Source organism: Macrotis lagotis, chromosome X (assembly GCF_037893015.1).
Source record: "Macrotis lagotis isolate mMagLag1 chromosome X, bilby.v1.9.chrom.fasta, whole genome shotgun sequence".
NCBI lineage: Eukaryota > Metazoa > Chordata > Mammalia > Peramelemorphia > Peramelidae > Macrotis > Macrotis lagotis.
The window spans coordinates 47,829,096-47,844,678 of NC_133666.1; the positions used below are offsets into that span (position 1 = coordinate 47,829,096).

Consider the following 15,583-nt stretch of genomic DNA (forward strand, 5'->3'; position numbering starts at 1 on the left):
CAGGTGGATGACTATTGAAAAACTTTCATAACATGTAACTGGAAAAATAAAATAAATATCAATTTTTAAAAAGATGGCTGCTTGAACTCCTGAACGTCTACTTCAGCCAAATTCTGAACTTCATACCAGATCTTTATAGATTTCATTTATTTCAATACTGTAAAAAAAAAATCAGTCAGTAGTATAAAAGGGAAAGCTCTCTAGCATAGCAAAAAATAAAGGGGGGGGGAGGGCCCTCTAGTCTAGCAAGAATAAACTCAAGCAGAGATGACTAGGGACAACAACACTGAATCCTGAGGCAACGATCAATGATGAGCTGACTAGCAGCAGGCCCCAGCACTCAAGATCAGGACAGCACAGGCCCAGGGACTCTGACCTGAGACACCAGAGAAAAACCTTGAAGACCTACCTACCTACCACCTGTGAACCTCAAAGATCCAGGATGGTCTAAATAATGTGAGGTGGAGGTCAGCTCCAAGTGACTTAAGGCAAGAACAAGCAGGGTTTGACTACCCCACCCAAAAGCACAGTCATAGAGTAGAACCTATTCCTGGCACAAAGCCCCAGTTTAGGAACTAAAGCTGAAGATGAATAAATCAAAGAAAACACTGAACAGCATAAAAAATTGTTACAAATGTAATGCCATAATAACTGCAAGTAAGATACCCTAAGGATTTTCCACAAGGACTACATGACTACCTAGAAGAAATGAACTGTAAAAAGAATGAAATAAAAGCTGTCGTTCAGTCATTTTTCAGTCATGACCAAATCTTTGTGATTTCATTTAGGGTTTTCTTGGCAAGGATACTAAAGGGAAAAAAATGAAAGGAGGAAAAAAAACCAGATTAAAAGAGAAAGTGGTAAATGTTACATAAGAAATAGAATTCCCCCAAAGCTAGAATAGACCAAAAAGAAATCAATGACTCCACAAGAGTGAAAAAATATTAGAACAAAATCAAAAGTCTGGAGAAAATAGAAGAAAACATAAGATATATGTCATTAAGAACAAATGATCTTGTAAACTGAAAATTGTCTAGATCTATTAGCACCAAAGGGCAAAGTAAAGATAGAAAGAATCCAATAATCAATCATCTCCTGAAAGGAATTCCAAATGGAAAAGTCCTAGAAATGTCATGGCCAAAATTCAGAGTTCCCACATCAAAGAAAAAAAATACTACAGGCTTCTTAGAAAGGAGCAATTCAAGTAACAAGAAAGTTCTGTCAGGACCGCACAAGACTTGAGAATTTCTTTAAAAAAAAATACAAACCAAAAACCAAAAACTCTAAGAGATCTTAGAATACAATATTAACAAAGGCAAAAATTAAAGACCTACAACCGAGAATAAGTTCCCTGAAAAACTGAGTATAATCCTGTAGCAAAAGAATAGATCTTTAATAGAAAGCTTGATTTAAAAAAAAGACCAGAGATGAAAAGAAATTCTGAAATACAAGACAGTCCAGAAAAACCGAGCAACTAGACAAATTTATGTGAGCATTGAGAAACTTTGAGATGATGCTGTGCAATGGATTGATTACAAACTGACAAAGAGAAGTAAGCAAGAACCAGATTTATACAAAAACACTGTAAAGAAAAACACTTTTCAAGCCTTTCAAATTTTGATCAATGTTGTATGATCAACTCTTTCCCTAGAGTATCTATAAGGAAACAGGTTATCCACCTCTTTACAGAGATGATGGAAACAAGATATAGAGATTCTCATTTTTGGACATGGTTCCAATTATGGCTTCATTTTGTTTGACTATGCTTAGTTATTACAAGGATTTTTTTTTCTTCCTTTCTTTTCATGAAGTTCATGAATAGGAGTGAGAGCAGGGGGAAGAGGTGGTAGCATGTTGGGAAGGAAGGGGATGCTAGTATAGTGATGTCTCCCCCCCGCCCCACCCAAATGATGCCATTTCAACACTTTTTTGAAAATGAACTAAAGAGAGCAGAAGAAAGTTCAAAAAGAAGTACAGATAACCAGGACAGTTTTGAAAGTAATATGTAGAATTTATTGTATACTTTGTTTAAAAAAGCAAGTGCTACAAAATTGGGTTTCATGCAAAATTCTCTTTTTGTGTTCTGCTGTATATATGACAATGTTCTTTTTTGGTTTAAGTTTAAAATAAAAAATAAAATTTGAAAAATCTCATTTTCTAACTGCAACTGAATAAAATCATTTTAATAAAAATGATGTTAAGAGGAAAATCTAAAACCGAAAAACTACAAATAATCCAAGCAACACCTAAAGAAATGACTGTAGGTAAAAAACAAGTTCCCTCATAGAGGCTAAGCATTGATTAGAAGAATAAGAAAGACTGAATGTAGAAAATCAGACAGTTATTTCAATGATCACAAACTGTGTCTTTACACAAAAGCCCATCTTTCCATTACCAATATCCTCCTGGAGCTGCTATATCGCTGAGAACTATGGAATATCACGATCTCTAAAGAATCAAATTTGTGGGTGACCCCAGGGCAATAGAAAGATTTATGATGACTCTAAGTAGGCTATGGCATGTTATCAATGATGATCTGTTTGCAAAAAGTGGCATGAAAGACATCATTAACGACATGTATAACCAGAAAAGCTGACTGGTCACGTATGGTGAGTAAAGGGTAACAGATGGACAGTCCAAGAGCTGCACTGGTAGCTACAAAATATTAAAAGAGCCAGAGTAAGGCCTGCAGCACATTAGGTGGATTCTCTATGGAAAATTATATACAGCAACTTCACAGAATAAGGAGGTATGGATGAATTGCAACGTACACCAGTGCAGAAAGATTCCACTTAGGCCTGCCAAGGGGATGACCATCTTTTAGTTACCAAGGTTTACAGTCTTGGAGTCATCTTCAACTTCTCACCCTCCATAGTCAAGTCTGGCTGATTTGACTTCTTCAATGTCTCTGCTATCTAGCCCTTTCTCTCTACATCACATCACATCATTACAGTTCAAGACTCATCATTTCTTGCCTGAACTATTGTAATAGCCTTCTGATTGATCAGAACCATCAAATTGCTATTTCTAAAGTACATATCTGACCATGCCACTTCTTCTCTGCAATAGCTCCTCCAGGGGCGCCCTATTGCTTCCAAGATAAAATATAAATGCCTTTGCTTTACATATAAAATCCTTCACAATCTGAGTCCAGGCAGCACTAGATAGAGGAAACTAGGTAGCATAGTAGCTAGAATGTTGGACCATAAGATGCAAGTTCAAATCCCACCTCAGACATTTCTGAGTTGTGTGACTGACCTTGGGGCAAGGTATTTCATCTAGTTGCCTCAGTTTGGTCCAATCTCACAGCCTTTAAAAAGTACATGCTGGAAATGGTTGCCAGGGAGTGGTGGTGGGGTGGGGTTTTCTGTATATGTGTGTATATGTGTGTGTGTGTGTGTGTGTGTGTGTGTGTGTGTGTGCGCGCATGTGTGTATGTGTTTTTCCCCTTCCTCATCCTCTTTCTTCTCCATCTTCTCTTATGCACAGGACTCAGTACCTGATGTTTTCTTTCAGCTAAGTGCCTAGTCCAACCCTCATGGTGAATATATGAGTATTATTTCTTGATCAGCCATTGATTGATCCATATTTGCTTTTCTGTGCATATTCCTCAGGTCTGCTACCTGACACTAAACAGACTATAAGGCCCTTAAGGGCATGAATTGGTCTTTCTGTCTTGTTTCCCCAGTGTAGTTTTTAATAAAAATTTGTTCAAATGAATTTAATTACTGCAATGATTTTTGATAATGTCATGAAATAAGCTTAAACATAAACAACAAAGTACCAAACCTTATCTCTGAAAGCTTTCATGTGCCTAAATGCTGCATAATGGCCTCAGAGAAGAAATGGGAAAACACATTTTCCTGTCTTCATTGCTGAAATGGGGGGTATGACTATCAAATACTATATACATGGACAGATGTGGTGGTTGGTTTTCCTGAACTTTTTCAAATGTCCATTACAATGAAAAAAGTTCACTGAGTAGGGGAAAAAAAGAGAGTTATATTAAGAAATGAATTATGACAAAAAGAAAAGGTATCAAATTAAATTAAAAAACAAAACTATTCAGTCTACTTAAATGCTATGAAGATAAACTTAGAAATTCTTAAATGAATTTAAGAACTCTATTATTTTAAATTTTTTTATTTTGGCTTGACTTTTTTAAATACCAATCACTCTTTTATGAAAATACAACCAGCAAGCCAATCCCTATGACAAATATTTTAAAAGATTTGAAAAAAAGAAGTTCAGGATAATCAATCAACTTAGAGTTCTATATGGCTTATATGCAATATTCCAAAGAAGTTCTTGACCTCTGTAACAAAAGAATAAAGGTTTTACCCAAGGTTTTAAAGATTTCTCTTTCCATATATCAAGAAATAATTAAATTAACAAAATTAACAACAAAATACAGTAGAATATCTGTTGAAGTTTGGGATAATAAATTTGGACTTGCATTGAAAGGAAACTATTCTTCAGGTTCATAATGAATTACCTAGCTTTTAAACCTAGAAACACTGAATAACATATAAACCTGAAACAGTGAATATCTATTAAAGAAACTATATTTGATGTGCAAATAAAAGTTTTTTGTATGAATGAAGTTAGCACTTACCAAAATTCCACTGACCAGGGTCACTTCAAACATGATGGGAAGAAGATTAAATACTAAAGCACTCAGGACAAAACTGATACCCCTTGTCCCTCGGTCAATAGCCTTTGACAGAGCTCCTGTCTGTCTGCTCAAATGGAAACTCAAGTCCAAATTGTGAAGGTGGAGAAAGACATTCCTGGCTATTCTTCGGATTGAATTTTGGGCCACTTTACCAAATACTGCATTTCGAATTTCATTAAAAAGGGCAGCTCCAGCTCTTGACACACCATCTAAAATAGTATTCAAAACAAAAAATTAAAAAGGAAGGGAATAAAAAATGCAAACACCTATAACAAGGATATTTTTTATTTTGAACTTTCTGTGTTGTTGGCAGGTACAATGAAAGAGTACTAAAAACTAATGCACAGTTAGTCCATTAATTAAATTAACTAGGTGGAACTAAATTCCACCAAAACCTGATGTACAGTTATAGATGTTACCTAACAGTTCATAAACATCAATTTACTTCACTGTAGAAGGGATTGTAAAGGGGTATTAATTATTGGAAGTTTTGTCATGATTTATATTTTGTTCTGAGACCTGAAAAATATAACTCAGGTTGCAGAATCTGGGAATGAATATTAATTAACATGAGGTTTTAAAACTAAACAAAACCACCCAAAAGAATAATAAACACATTAAATGTTAAGCTGTGTTAGTAGTGAAAAGGTTATATCAGCTCATTTATGACAAACTCCTTCCAGAAGAAAATTAACACCTGTAGACAGATGAAAGAACACTTACAGCCAATCAAAACTGCTGTTGCCATGGTTGCGACTGTATTTGGTGCATTACTCAAGTTTAACATGGTTCCTGACATCTCATTGAGGTTGTCGACTGCATATTTAAACATGAAGGGAACTATTATATTCATGGCCTTAAAAGAAAAAAAAGCAATTATACATACTGTGCTGAAATATTTATTTATAAATGCATAAATATTTACCTTATATTAGTGCCTGTCATCTTATTTGTAACTTAACCACTCAATGACAGTAGGACAATTATGACAGAAAAAACACTTGATATTGGGAGCAGTCAAGCTCAGAGACTTTACTTCCCACTGACCTCAATCTGTAATATTGATTTACAATGCTATAAAAGCGATTAAATGTCATTTCCTCTATAAAGACCACCTAGATCACCCTACCAAGAAGTGATCAACAGGATCACTTGAAAACTAGAAGGAGCCTTGGAGATCATTTTCTTTTTAAAAAATGTATTTTTTTTTATTTGTTTTTCCAACAACATGCAATGGTAGTTTTCATCAATCTTTTTTTTTTTGCAAGGTTTTGAGTTTTACATTTTTCTCCCTCCCTCCCTTCCCTCCCCTCTTCCCTGATGGAAAGCAATCTAATATAGGTTGTACATTGTAATTATGCTAAACACAGATCCATATTAATGATGTTGTGAAAGAAGGATCAAAACCAAACTGAAAAAACAAAAACATTAGAGGGAAAAAATGAAATAATACATAAGACAACTTTTAAAAGCTGAAGAAGTTTTGGTCTGCATTTAAACTCACGGAGATCATCTAAGTCCAATCTCTTCATTTTATAGTTGAGGAAGCTAAAGTACAGAGAAATTAAATGATTTTCCCCAAGATCACATTGGTGGTATCTCTTCCTACTCTAAGTCTTCATTTGTACCATTTTTTCTCAAATTAAGTTCAAGTCAATAAAATTCATTAAGTGCCTACAACATGCCAGGGACTATGCTTAGCCCTCAGAGAGTTCACAGTCTAATGAACTCCTGGTATTGCCTCTTCTGTCATGATGAACTCTAAGCTCCCTGGGGATAGGGTGTCTTGAGTTTGGTCAAGAAGCAGTTCTGGTATATGACCTCTGACCTAGGTTCTGAACCTCTTCTGCCTGTATGACTTTTGGCAAATCTCATTCCTGCTCAGGGCTTTCCAAGGAAGCACATCCACTGTACCAGATGCTGTACTAAAAACTAAAAGATACAAACATAAGCAATCTAGACAGTCCCTACCCTTAAAGAGTTTCCATTCTAATAGGGAGCCAGAATCCAACAGTGGGAAAATGCAATTGTCAAGAAATCCCGAGTGAGATGAGAGGCTGTAACATGGGAAGAGAGGGCTAGACAACTTCAAAGGTTTCTTCAAATTTCTAAGATGGTGTGACTTTTGCTTCCTTGAGTTCCTTTAATAAGGTCTTTCTGACTTCCCTAAATATCAAACACAATTTCCCTGTATGTGTAGATTCAATGAATGTTTCTGAATGAAAAATTAAAAACAAAACTACCTCAATACAGTCAAGGTTCATTCACAAAATAGTAACACTGATAATATTTAAAATTAAGTATCAGTAACTAAGATCTGCTATGATAGACACTAGGTAAAAAGTATAATCAACTACAAAATGCAAATTAAGCTCATCAAAGTCAAAAAATGGTTGAACCATAAGAGTAACCTCACAAGCCAAAACATCTACAAAGTTATCAGATAATTAAAGGGATGAGTTTGAATCCCAAGTCTTCTACTTACTACCTGTGCAACCTTGAGCAAGACCTAAACCTTGGTTTTCTCATCTGTAAAATGAGAGAACTGGACTAGGTGTATGGCCTTCTCAGGGTCATTCTAGAGCTAAATCTAGGGGCAAGACATATATCAGACTCAAGTTCTACTTGGAAAAATCCAATTCATACACATTAAGAATGGGCACACTCATTTTCTTTGAAAATTTATCCATCAGGGAATGAAGCTTGGTGTTACTTGTGTCCATTTCCTATAGAACATCAAGACTCAGTGCACAATAGGTAATTGGCCAAAAGAAAGATATTGTTTTCAAAAGAATTGCAAACCATAAATGACCAAGTCTCAAGTTGAAAATAATAAGAGAAATGCAAATCAAACAACTGCAGTTTTACCTCAAAGGTGAAAAATCTCAAAGCCCCAGTAACAGATAATGTTTGAGGGGCTATGAGAAGACAGATATACTATTAGTGAAGCTGCTTAGTGGTTCAAACATTCTAGGTCCAATTTGGAACTACTGAAAAGTGAGTAAAATTTCAAGAAATCCCCCTAATAAGAATAGTCTCTAAGGAAATAAATGACAGAAACAAAAATTCAATATATACAAAAATATTCACAGCAGGAGTCTTTGTAGTAGCAATCAGCCAATCAAATCAAGTATCCATGGTGGAACTGTGAGAAGGGAAAAGGAGACAAAAATGTGTATCTTTAGATATACTTAAGATCTCTCTCTCTCTCTCTCTCTCTCTCTCTCTCTCTCTCTCTCTCTCTCTCTCTCTCAATTTTCAGAGCTAGAAAGGGCCTTAGAAATCATTTAGTTTTAACTCCTACATTAAAAAGATAAAGAAACTTGAGGTCCAAAGAGGAAAAATAACTTGTGCCCAAGATCACAGAGCTATTATAAGGCAAAATTGGGATTGAAATTAGACTCTCTGATTTCCAATCAATCAACCAACATTTATTAAGTACTAACTCTATGTCAGGTACTATAAATAGATGCTGAGAATAAATAGAGACAAAAAAAATAAACTACTTATACCCAAGGATCTTCATTCTAGTGAGGATGGTAATATGACAATGTATACAAAATGGTTTAAAAAAAAGTAATTGGACATGGAAGGGTCTTAACATCTCTATCATGAATCTCTGAGGTAGTCTACTCTAATGACTCCTCAGAATAATGTTATAAAATGAATAAAATACACAGAATTACAAAATAAACCCATTATATTGAAATACAGCTACTACCTACCTACCTATTTAAAAAGTTCATGAACTGAATGCCTTCTGTGGGGGTGGGGGGAAGGAAGTGAGATTGGGGGAAAATTGCAAAATTCAAAATTAATTAAAAAAAATAAATAGCTTTAGGAAGAATAAAGCATTGTCATAACACCTATTAATAAAAATTCATTCAATTGTAAAAATAAAGTTCATGAACCTAGGTTAAAAACTCCTGCTATGAGACATAACAAAGAAAATTTTATTTTCTGTGAACCTCTGATTATTAATATAAGGAAAAGCATGCTCACCAAAGGAATTTGCTGCTGTCATGCATGGAGAATGTCCAGAGCAGAGTTGAAGTCAAACTGGGATGCTTTATAGATAGATAGAGGTCTTCCAGATGTTCCTCTTAATGGAGGATAGTATATTGATTGCATCAAGCTGGGGAATACTGCCAAGCCTCCTAAACAAGAGGCTCTATAATCACTCAAAGAGTTTGGCCTAACTCTCCACATAGGACAAAGTAGATATATCACTATTGTCCAGATGAGAAGTACAGCTGAACCAAGAGAACCAGTATCTATTAGTGTGTGCTCACATGTGGACATTTCTATATACATACTCTCTCCCCCCCCCCCTTGGGCAGGCACTGCAGACAGATGATGAAATGGAAGGAGGAATAAATGAAAGGATCAAAGTAGGTTAAATTGCATTTGGGAAAGTGGGCTTTTTCCCTGAAAGAAAACTGCATCTATTTAACACTAATATCTTCTAAATAATTTTATATGGCACAAACAAGGATTTTCACAATCTCTAAGACTGAAAATCTGAGTCATACAAAAAGTAATGAAAAGATATAGGATAGATATAAACCAATTACTGCCCATGATAACTTACATAGAACAAATGATATAAAAAATATCATTAAAGAGACATAGGATCAGAAAAAGAAGGTAAGCCAATCATGTAGTGAAAGTAAGGGACAATAAATACTTATGTGCCACTTTCACAATGTTAAAAGTTCCAGAATGTTGAATGAACCCACCAAGGCTCATGGGAAAACATGGACGAGAGGTATATAGAGAAAGAAGGCATGGAAGATTTGTGATCTGCACAGTTGAAAGGGGGACCCACATTGATGAAATCATACACCCACTGAAATGTAAGAGCACGTGAAGATTCTGCAAGGTTTCAGAAAAACAAAGAAATCCCAGCTCATGTTAAGATTCCATTCTTCCACTATTCACTTTACTAAATGTAAAGCCTGTACTGACAACAATCCTAATTTTAGCTCCAACTGATAGAAGCTATTTAAATCTCACCAATCAAGGCTCCAATATAAGGTATATGAGTGTCTTAGCAACTAAGCAGGTGTCTTAACACCCAACAATATCATTGAAGTACATAGCAGATGTTGGAAAGCATTATAAAATGAAGCAGCTTCGTGGTATGGGTGACACTAAAGCTAACTGTTTCAAACTTTAGGAAGAAAACACCACATCTACAGTGATATAATAGATTGAATTTCTGACTTTCCGAATGTGATCTCAATAAATATATGACTTCTTCCAAAGAGAAGACCAGTTTGAATACATTTTTGGTCCGACAGATTCCAGTTGTTGCTGCGTTATTGACCCCTGAATTGTCTGTCTTCCCACCTCTGTAAGACAGAGCCACCTATGAGTTCAGAGGCAAATATGCCTCCAAGTGAGAAATGCAAGAATAGGTCAATCCAGAGTTCAGTTGTTCAGCATTATTAACCTTGTCAGGGATTTTATTCTTGACACAAACTGAGCTAGTAATTAGCCTGATGTAACCAGACCCTCTTTAATTTCTCTGTATCCCAATAACTGAGTCCCTGCCTGGCTACCTTGTGGCTGAGTCCCTGCCTGGCTACCCTGTGGCTGAGTCCCTATGCAGATACCATTCTCTAGTAGTCTTTAGGATTGCTATCTTGAAGTCTTCCTCCAGACTCCTGCTATAAGACAGGCTAGTTATCATTCTCCACATGTCCTCAATTCCACTCATATATCTTTCACCTTAATGCAAAACCTCTTCAGCATTTGCCTAGACTCCATCAGCCTTTGAAACAGCTCTCCCAGCCACTTGTCTCTTTTCTCTCCCATCTATCTTTCACATAGCTTTCAAAGTGATCTTCAGCTAACCAGAAAAAAATGTCACAAGTCCATGAGATTCCTAATGCAGAGTTCTGATGGTGCTGCTTTCTCATGCAGAAACCTTTAATGACTCCTTGCTGAGGTCAGAATAAAATAGAAATTCTTAAGACTGGAAGCCAAGATCCTCTACAATCTCACTTGCTGGCTTTATTTCCCCCTTTTTTTTATTCCCCTTCACACACCATCTTCCAGACCAAGTAGAACACTAGCAATTCCCTGATCTCATCCTCCACTCTCCAGTTGCCTTCATGCCTCCATGTTCTGCACACATTCATACTATCCATGTGCTTCCTCTTCCTTCAAAGTTCAACCCAGGTGTCATCTTCTCCACAAAGTCTTTCTTCACTGGATCAACATCTCACCTCTCCAATTTTCCTAGAACACTTTGTCTGAATCATTCCTCTTTCTGTATCACAATCTATTTCTTTGTGCATGTATCTTGCCCTCCTAGCAGAATCTAAGAACTTTTCAGAGGGACAAGGGCTCTCGGTTCTTCATCTGGTACAGTGTCTGCCTCGTATATTTGGTTAGTGAATTGAATGAATACCCTTCTTGCCCATGCAGAAGGCCTCCATCCCCACCCACCCCCGAGTCAAACGTTTACATGCTTCTGATGTCAACCAACTTCCTATGACTCTGCCTATCTGGCTCTCAAACTTATTTATTGCCTCCTTCCTTCTACCCTGTTGTTCTACTAGCCTAACAAGACTGGCATCTGGAAAAACATAGGGGTTGAATTATATAAGATCTAAGGACTTTTCTACCTTTAAAACCCTATGATGACATGATCTTTTCATTCAGTGATGGAACCTTTCCAAACTTCCCCTTTTTACCTCAGGGAATCTGGCTATCATTAGTCTGGTCTGCCCCACATCCCACTGGGCCTAAGTAATAACAAAGCCTGGGAAAAAACAAATCAGTCAGCATCCCTTTAGAGCAGCAAGAGATGAAATATCCTTTAAACTTGAAAATGATATCCACAATTGCTTAATCATGCTTAGTCTCGAAGGATACCAGTGCTGAAATGGGGCTTGAAGATGATCTATTCTCACCCCTTCCATTTTATGGACGAAAAACTTGAGGCTAAGAGATGGGAAGTCAATTGTTCAATGTCTTCATGCTGTGAAAGCTTTTTCCTGCCACATGGACAGCCACTTTTTCTCTGGAAGCTTTTATTCTTGGCCCTCATTCTGATATAACTCAGTGAGTTTGGGTACCTAGGCTTACCTGGGGAAGACAAGTTATTCTAGCACTGCCTTAGTAGCACAAAAGAGACAAATTGCTAAGGGAAAAACATTTTTGTTTTGTGTTCCTCTGAAAGTTGGAAGGGAAATCAACAAGAAAACTAGGAAGTTTTATTCCCTTTCCCAAAGAGGGGAAGCTTGGTTGAAGAGATAAGCTTTTTACCAGGTCCTGAAAGGTGACAGGTTGACTTTCTGTCTGATTTGAAAAATCAACCAGACTCCAAAGAAATAGTTAAAGTATGTACAGGTGTGTACACACACACACCTTCCCCTACATACACTCATCCCTAGTCTTTCAATGAAACACCTCCTAAAGTGACAGATTTTATGAAGACTGGTCATTCTAAACATTGACAGCAAAAAGAAATATTTTAGGGCAGTCTGGCAAGAAAGCTCCAAATTCAACCTATGTTCCAATACCTTACCCTAGTATAAGCCTGGCAAGATTTTTAAGTCATCTACAGATGGCACTTCGCCAAAAGGTTGGCCAATAGGTCAACTCATAAATGTTTTTAATCACAGTAAATCATAATAATCATTTTAAAAATGAATATAATTGGACTGAATTAGTAGTAGCAGTATCTGAAGTTCTCAGTTCAGATAGTCAGGGCATCAGACAACAGGCACTGAGCACAGGGCTCTGCTGCCTTGCCCATATGAAGTTTCAGCTCACAATGTCAGAATAAGCAGGTGGAGAAGGAGCAACAGAGAGGCCACACAGTTCAAAGAACATTTGTTACAAGGCACATTTAGAGAGTGCAGATTTAGGAGTATGGGGGCCTGGTCATATAGATCCAGTGCAGAGAAGACTGCTCATGGTCTTTCACAGACCAGGGCACAAACCAGGAAAGCAATGACTACACCTCTCCTTAGATCATACAACCTTGGAAGAAGTGAACATTTACAGGTCCCTGGAATAGCTCTGCAAATAGCAGCAAGAAAAAAAACCTGAAGATTGGCACAGTGTCTTCTCTATCCCGGGAGAAAAGTTCAAATTTAACATAAAGTTAAAAGTCAGAAGAAGACAAAAGTCAAAAACTACATGCAAAAGACTCAAAAAAAGAGTAGTTAGATCTCAGGCCCAAAAGAATTCCTAGAAGAGTTCAAAAAAGGACTTGAAAAACCAAATAAGAGAGGCAGATGAAAAATGGGAGAAAGAAATTTGAGTGATACAAGAAAATCGTGAGAAAAGAATCAATACCCTTTGTCCCAGCAATACTGCTATTCCCAAAGAGATTTAAAAAAAAAGAAAGAAAAGGGAAAAGAACCCATATGTACAAGAATATTTCTGTAGCTCTTTTTTGTGGTGTCAAAGAACTGGAAACTGAGGGAATATCCATCAATTAGGGGATGGCTGAACAAATTGTGATGGAATACTATTGTGCTATAAGAAATGATTAGCAGGCTGCTCTCAGAAAAACCCAGAAAGACTTAAATGAACTAATGCAAAATGAAGTCAGCAGAACCAGGAGAAGACTGCACACAGTAAGAGAAATATTGTACAATGATCTACCAGGAATGACTTAGTTGTTCTCAGTCATAAGATAATCCAATGTAATTCCAAAAGACATGATAAAAAATGCTATCCACCTCTAGAAAAAGAACTAATGGAGCCTGAATGCAAATGGAAGAAAAAAATTTTTAAACTTGATTTTTCTTGATGTTTTTGGTCAATTTTTCCTTGCACAACATGACTAATAGGGAAATGTTTTTGGCATGACTGCACCTGTATAGCCTATATCAAATTGCTGCCTTCTTAATAAGGGAGAAGAGAAGGAAAAAGAGAATTGGGAAATCAAAATTTTAAAAAACAAATGTTAAAAATTGTTTTTACATGTAATTGGGAAAAAATAAATTATTAAATTAAAAAGTGTCTTAAAAAGTATACAATCTGCACACATGAATGGAGGACTTAAACATCAATTGCTTGAGGGATACTTGTACTGAAGTCTGGAAAGGTTCAGGAGAAATTGAATCTATTTGGGGAATAAAATATTTCACATATGTTATGATTTATTTTGTAAAAAATCAAAGAGCATCTAGTCTTAAATTATAAAGTATAGCAACTTTTCCAGGTGAATCCTATAGAAAACTATGCTCAACATGACTTGCATCTATCTCTTGTCTCTCCATTTCTACAGAATTACTATAAGCTTTTTAATAGACATCATTACCTTAAGTCTCTCTGTGTCCTTTCCAATCCATCCTATATATACTACTGCCAAGCTAATCTGATAACACTTCTTGGGGGGGGGGGGGGGCGGAGAAGTGGAGAGGTTTTCCAGGCAATAGGGTTAAAAAGTGATTTGCCCAAGGTCACACAGCTAGGTAATTATTAAGTGTCTGAGGTCAAATTTGAACTCAGGTCCTCCTAATTCCAGGATCGGTGATGTACCACCAAGCTGCTCCCCATAACACTTTTTGAACAATACCTCCCAGCCATCCCTTCAAAGAATTAAAAAAATTCCTTATCAAGAGATGAAATCGGGGTGGCTAGGTGGCATAGTGGCCTTGGAGTCAGCAGTACCTGGGTTCAAATCTGGTCTCAGATACTTAATAATTACCTAGCTGTGTGGACTTGGGCAAGCCACTTAACCCCATTTGCCTTGCAAAAACCTAAAAAAAAAAAAAAAAAAAAAAAAAAAAAAAAAAAGAGAGAGATGAAATCCAGCTACTGTATTTTGGCATTCAAGGCACTGCAAAATCTGATTCCATTTGCTTTCTTTTACCAAAACTTCACTCCAGTATAATGGTCTATTTGTCATATTCCAGGCATGTCAGATCCTTTCTCACCTTCACTGCTATCTATACTGTTCTCTTGGTTTGGCTAAGTTCTATTCTCTAAGCCTACTCTGATACTTGGCACAGTCCATCTCAGGTAAGTGGGAGGGGAGGGGGATACAGTATATCATGCTATATTTATTTTTAGAAAGCCATCTTACCAATTGGGGGCTTTTTTGTTTATTTGTTTTTATGGGGGGTTGCAAGGCAATGGGGTTAAGTGACTTGCTCAAGGTCACACAGCTAGGTAATTATTAAGTATCTAAGGTCAGATTTGAACTCAGGTCCTCCTGACTCCAGGGCCAGTCTCTATCCACTGTGCCACCTAGCTGCCCTCACCAGTTCGTTTTTCATTAAATCTTTTCCTTTGTTACAAGGGAAAGTAAAATGAAAGCATTGGAAAAACAATCAAAGAAGAAAAAACCCAAACTAAACAAAAACAAAAGGTACCAAAAAACCCTTTTTAATAAAGAAAAGTCCTTTTGATTCTAAACAACTGAGATCATCTACATTTTATTAAGGAAATGTATCATCTGTGCTGTGGGAAAAGAATAGGAAGAAAACAACAGTAAATCTACACTACTTAAAGCTGACAGGAATGCTAGTCATCTAGTCCAACCCTCCTGTTTTACATTGCAGAGGTCAAATGACTTGCCCAAGGCCACACAGCTGGCATCCCAGATGGGTCTCTTCTACTGTATCGTGATGTCTCAACAATCAGAAAGAAGTTATGGCTGACTGTCTACATTTTATGCCCCACCCCACAAGTGGTCAAACCCAACTCAATCACAAACCTAACATTTCCTGGCTTTATTTTTTTTTTTTTGACTATTTAGATACAGAACTTGGGAGTATAACTGCAAAACCATTGTTAGTGATCTCTGAGGCATCATAGGACTTTCAGAAAGGGTAAAAGAATAGATTCTACAAATTATCGACTAGCATGTTTGATGTTGATTCTTGGAAACAGATGTAAATTGATAATTAAATGTATAGTCCATGCGCACTTATA

At 36.6% G+C, this 15,583-nt stretch overlaps 1 protein-coding gene across 1 annotated transcript in view; it reads right to left on the minus strand.

Moving 5' to 3' along the window:
- ABCB7 (ATP binding cassette subfamily B member 7) overlaps positions 1-15,583 on the minus strand; it is a 101,974-nt gene that overhangs the window by 25,548 nt on the left and 60,843 nt on the right. The window contains exons 5-6 of the mRNA XM_074205422.1: positions 5,399-5,531; positions 4,616-4,884 (exon numbers count right to left, since the gene is read on the minus strand). Of these exons, the coding sequence (XP_074061523.1) occupies positions 4,616-4,884; positions 5,399-5,531 (402 nt within the window). The remainder of the gene's footprint in view (positions 1-4,615; positions 4,885-5,398; positions 5,532-15,583) is intronic.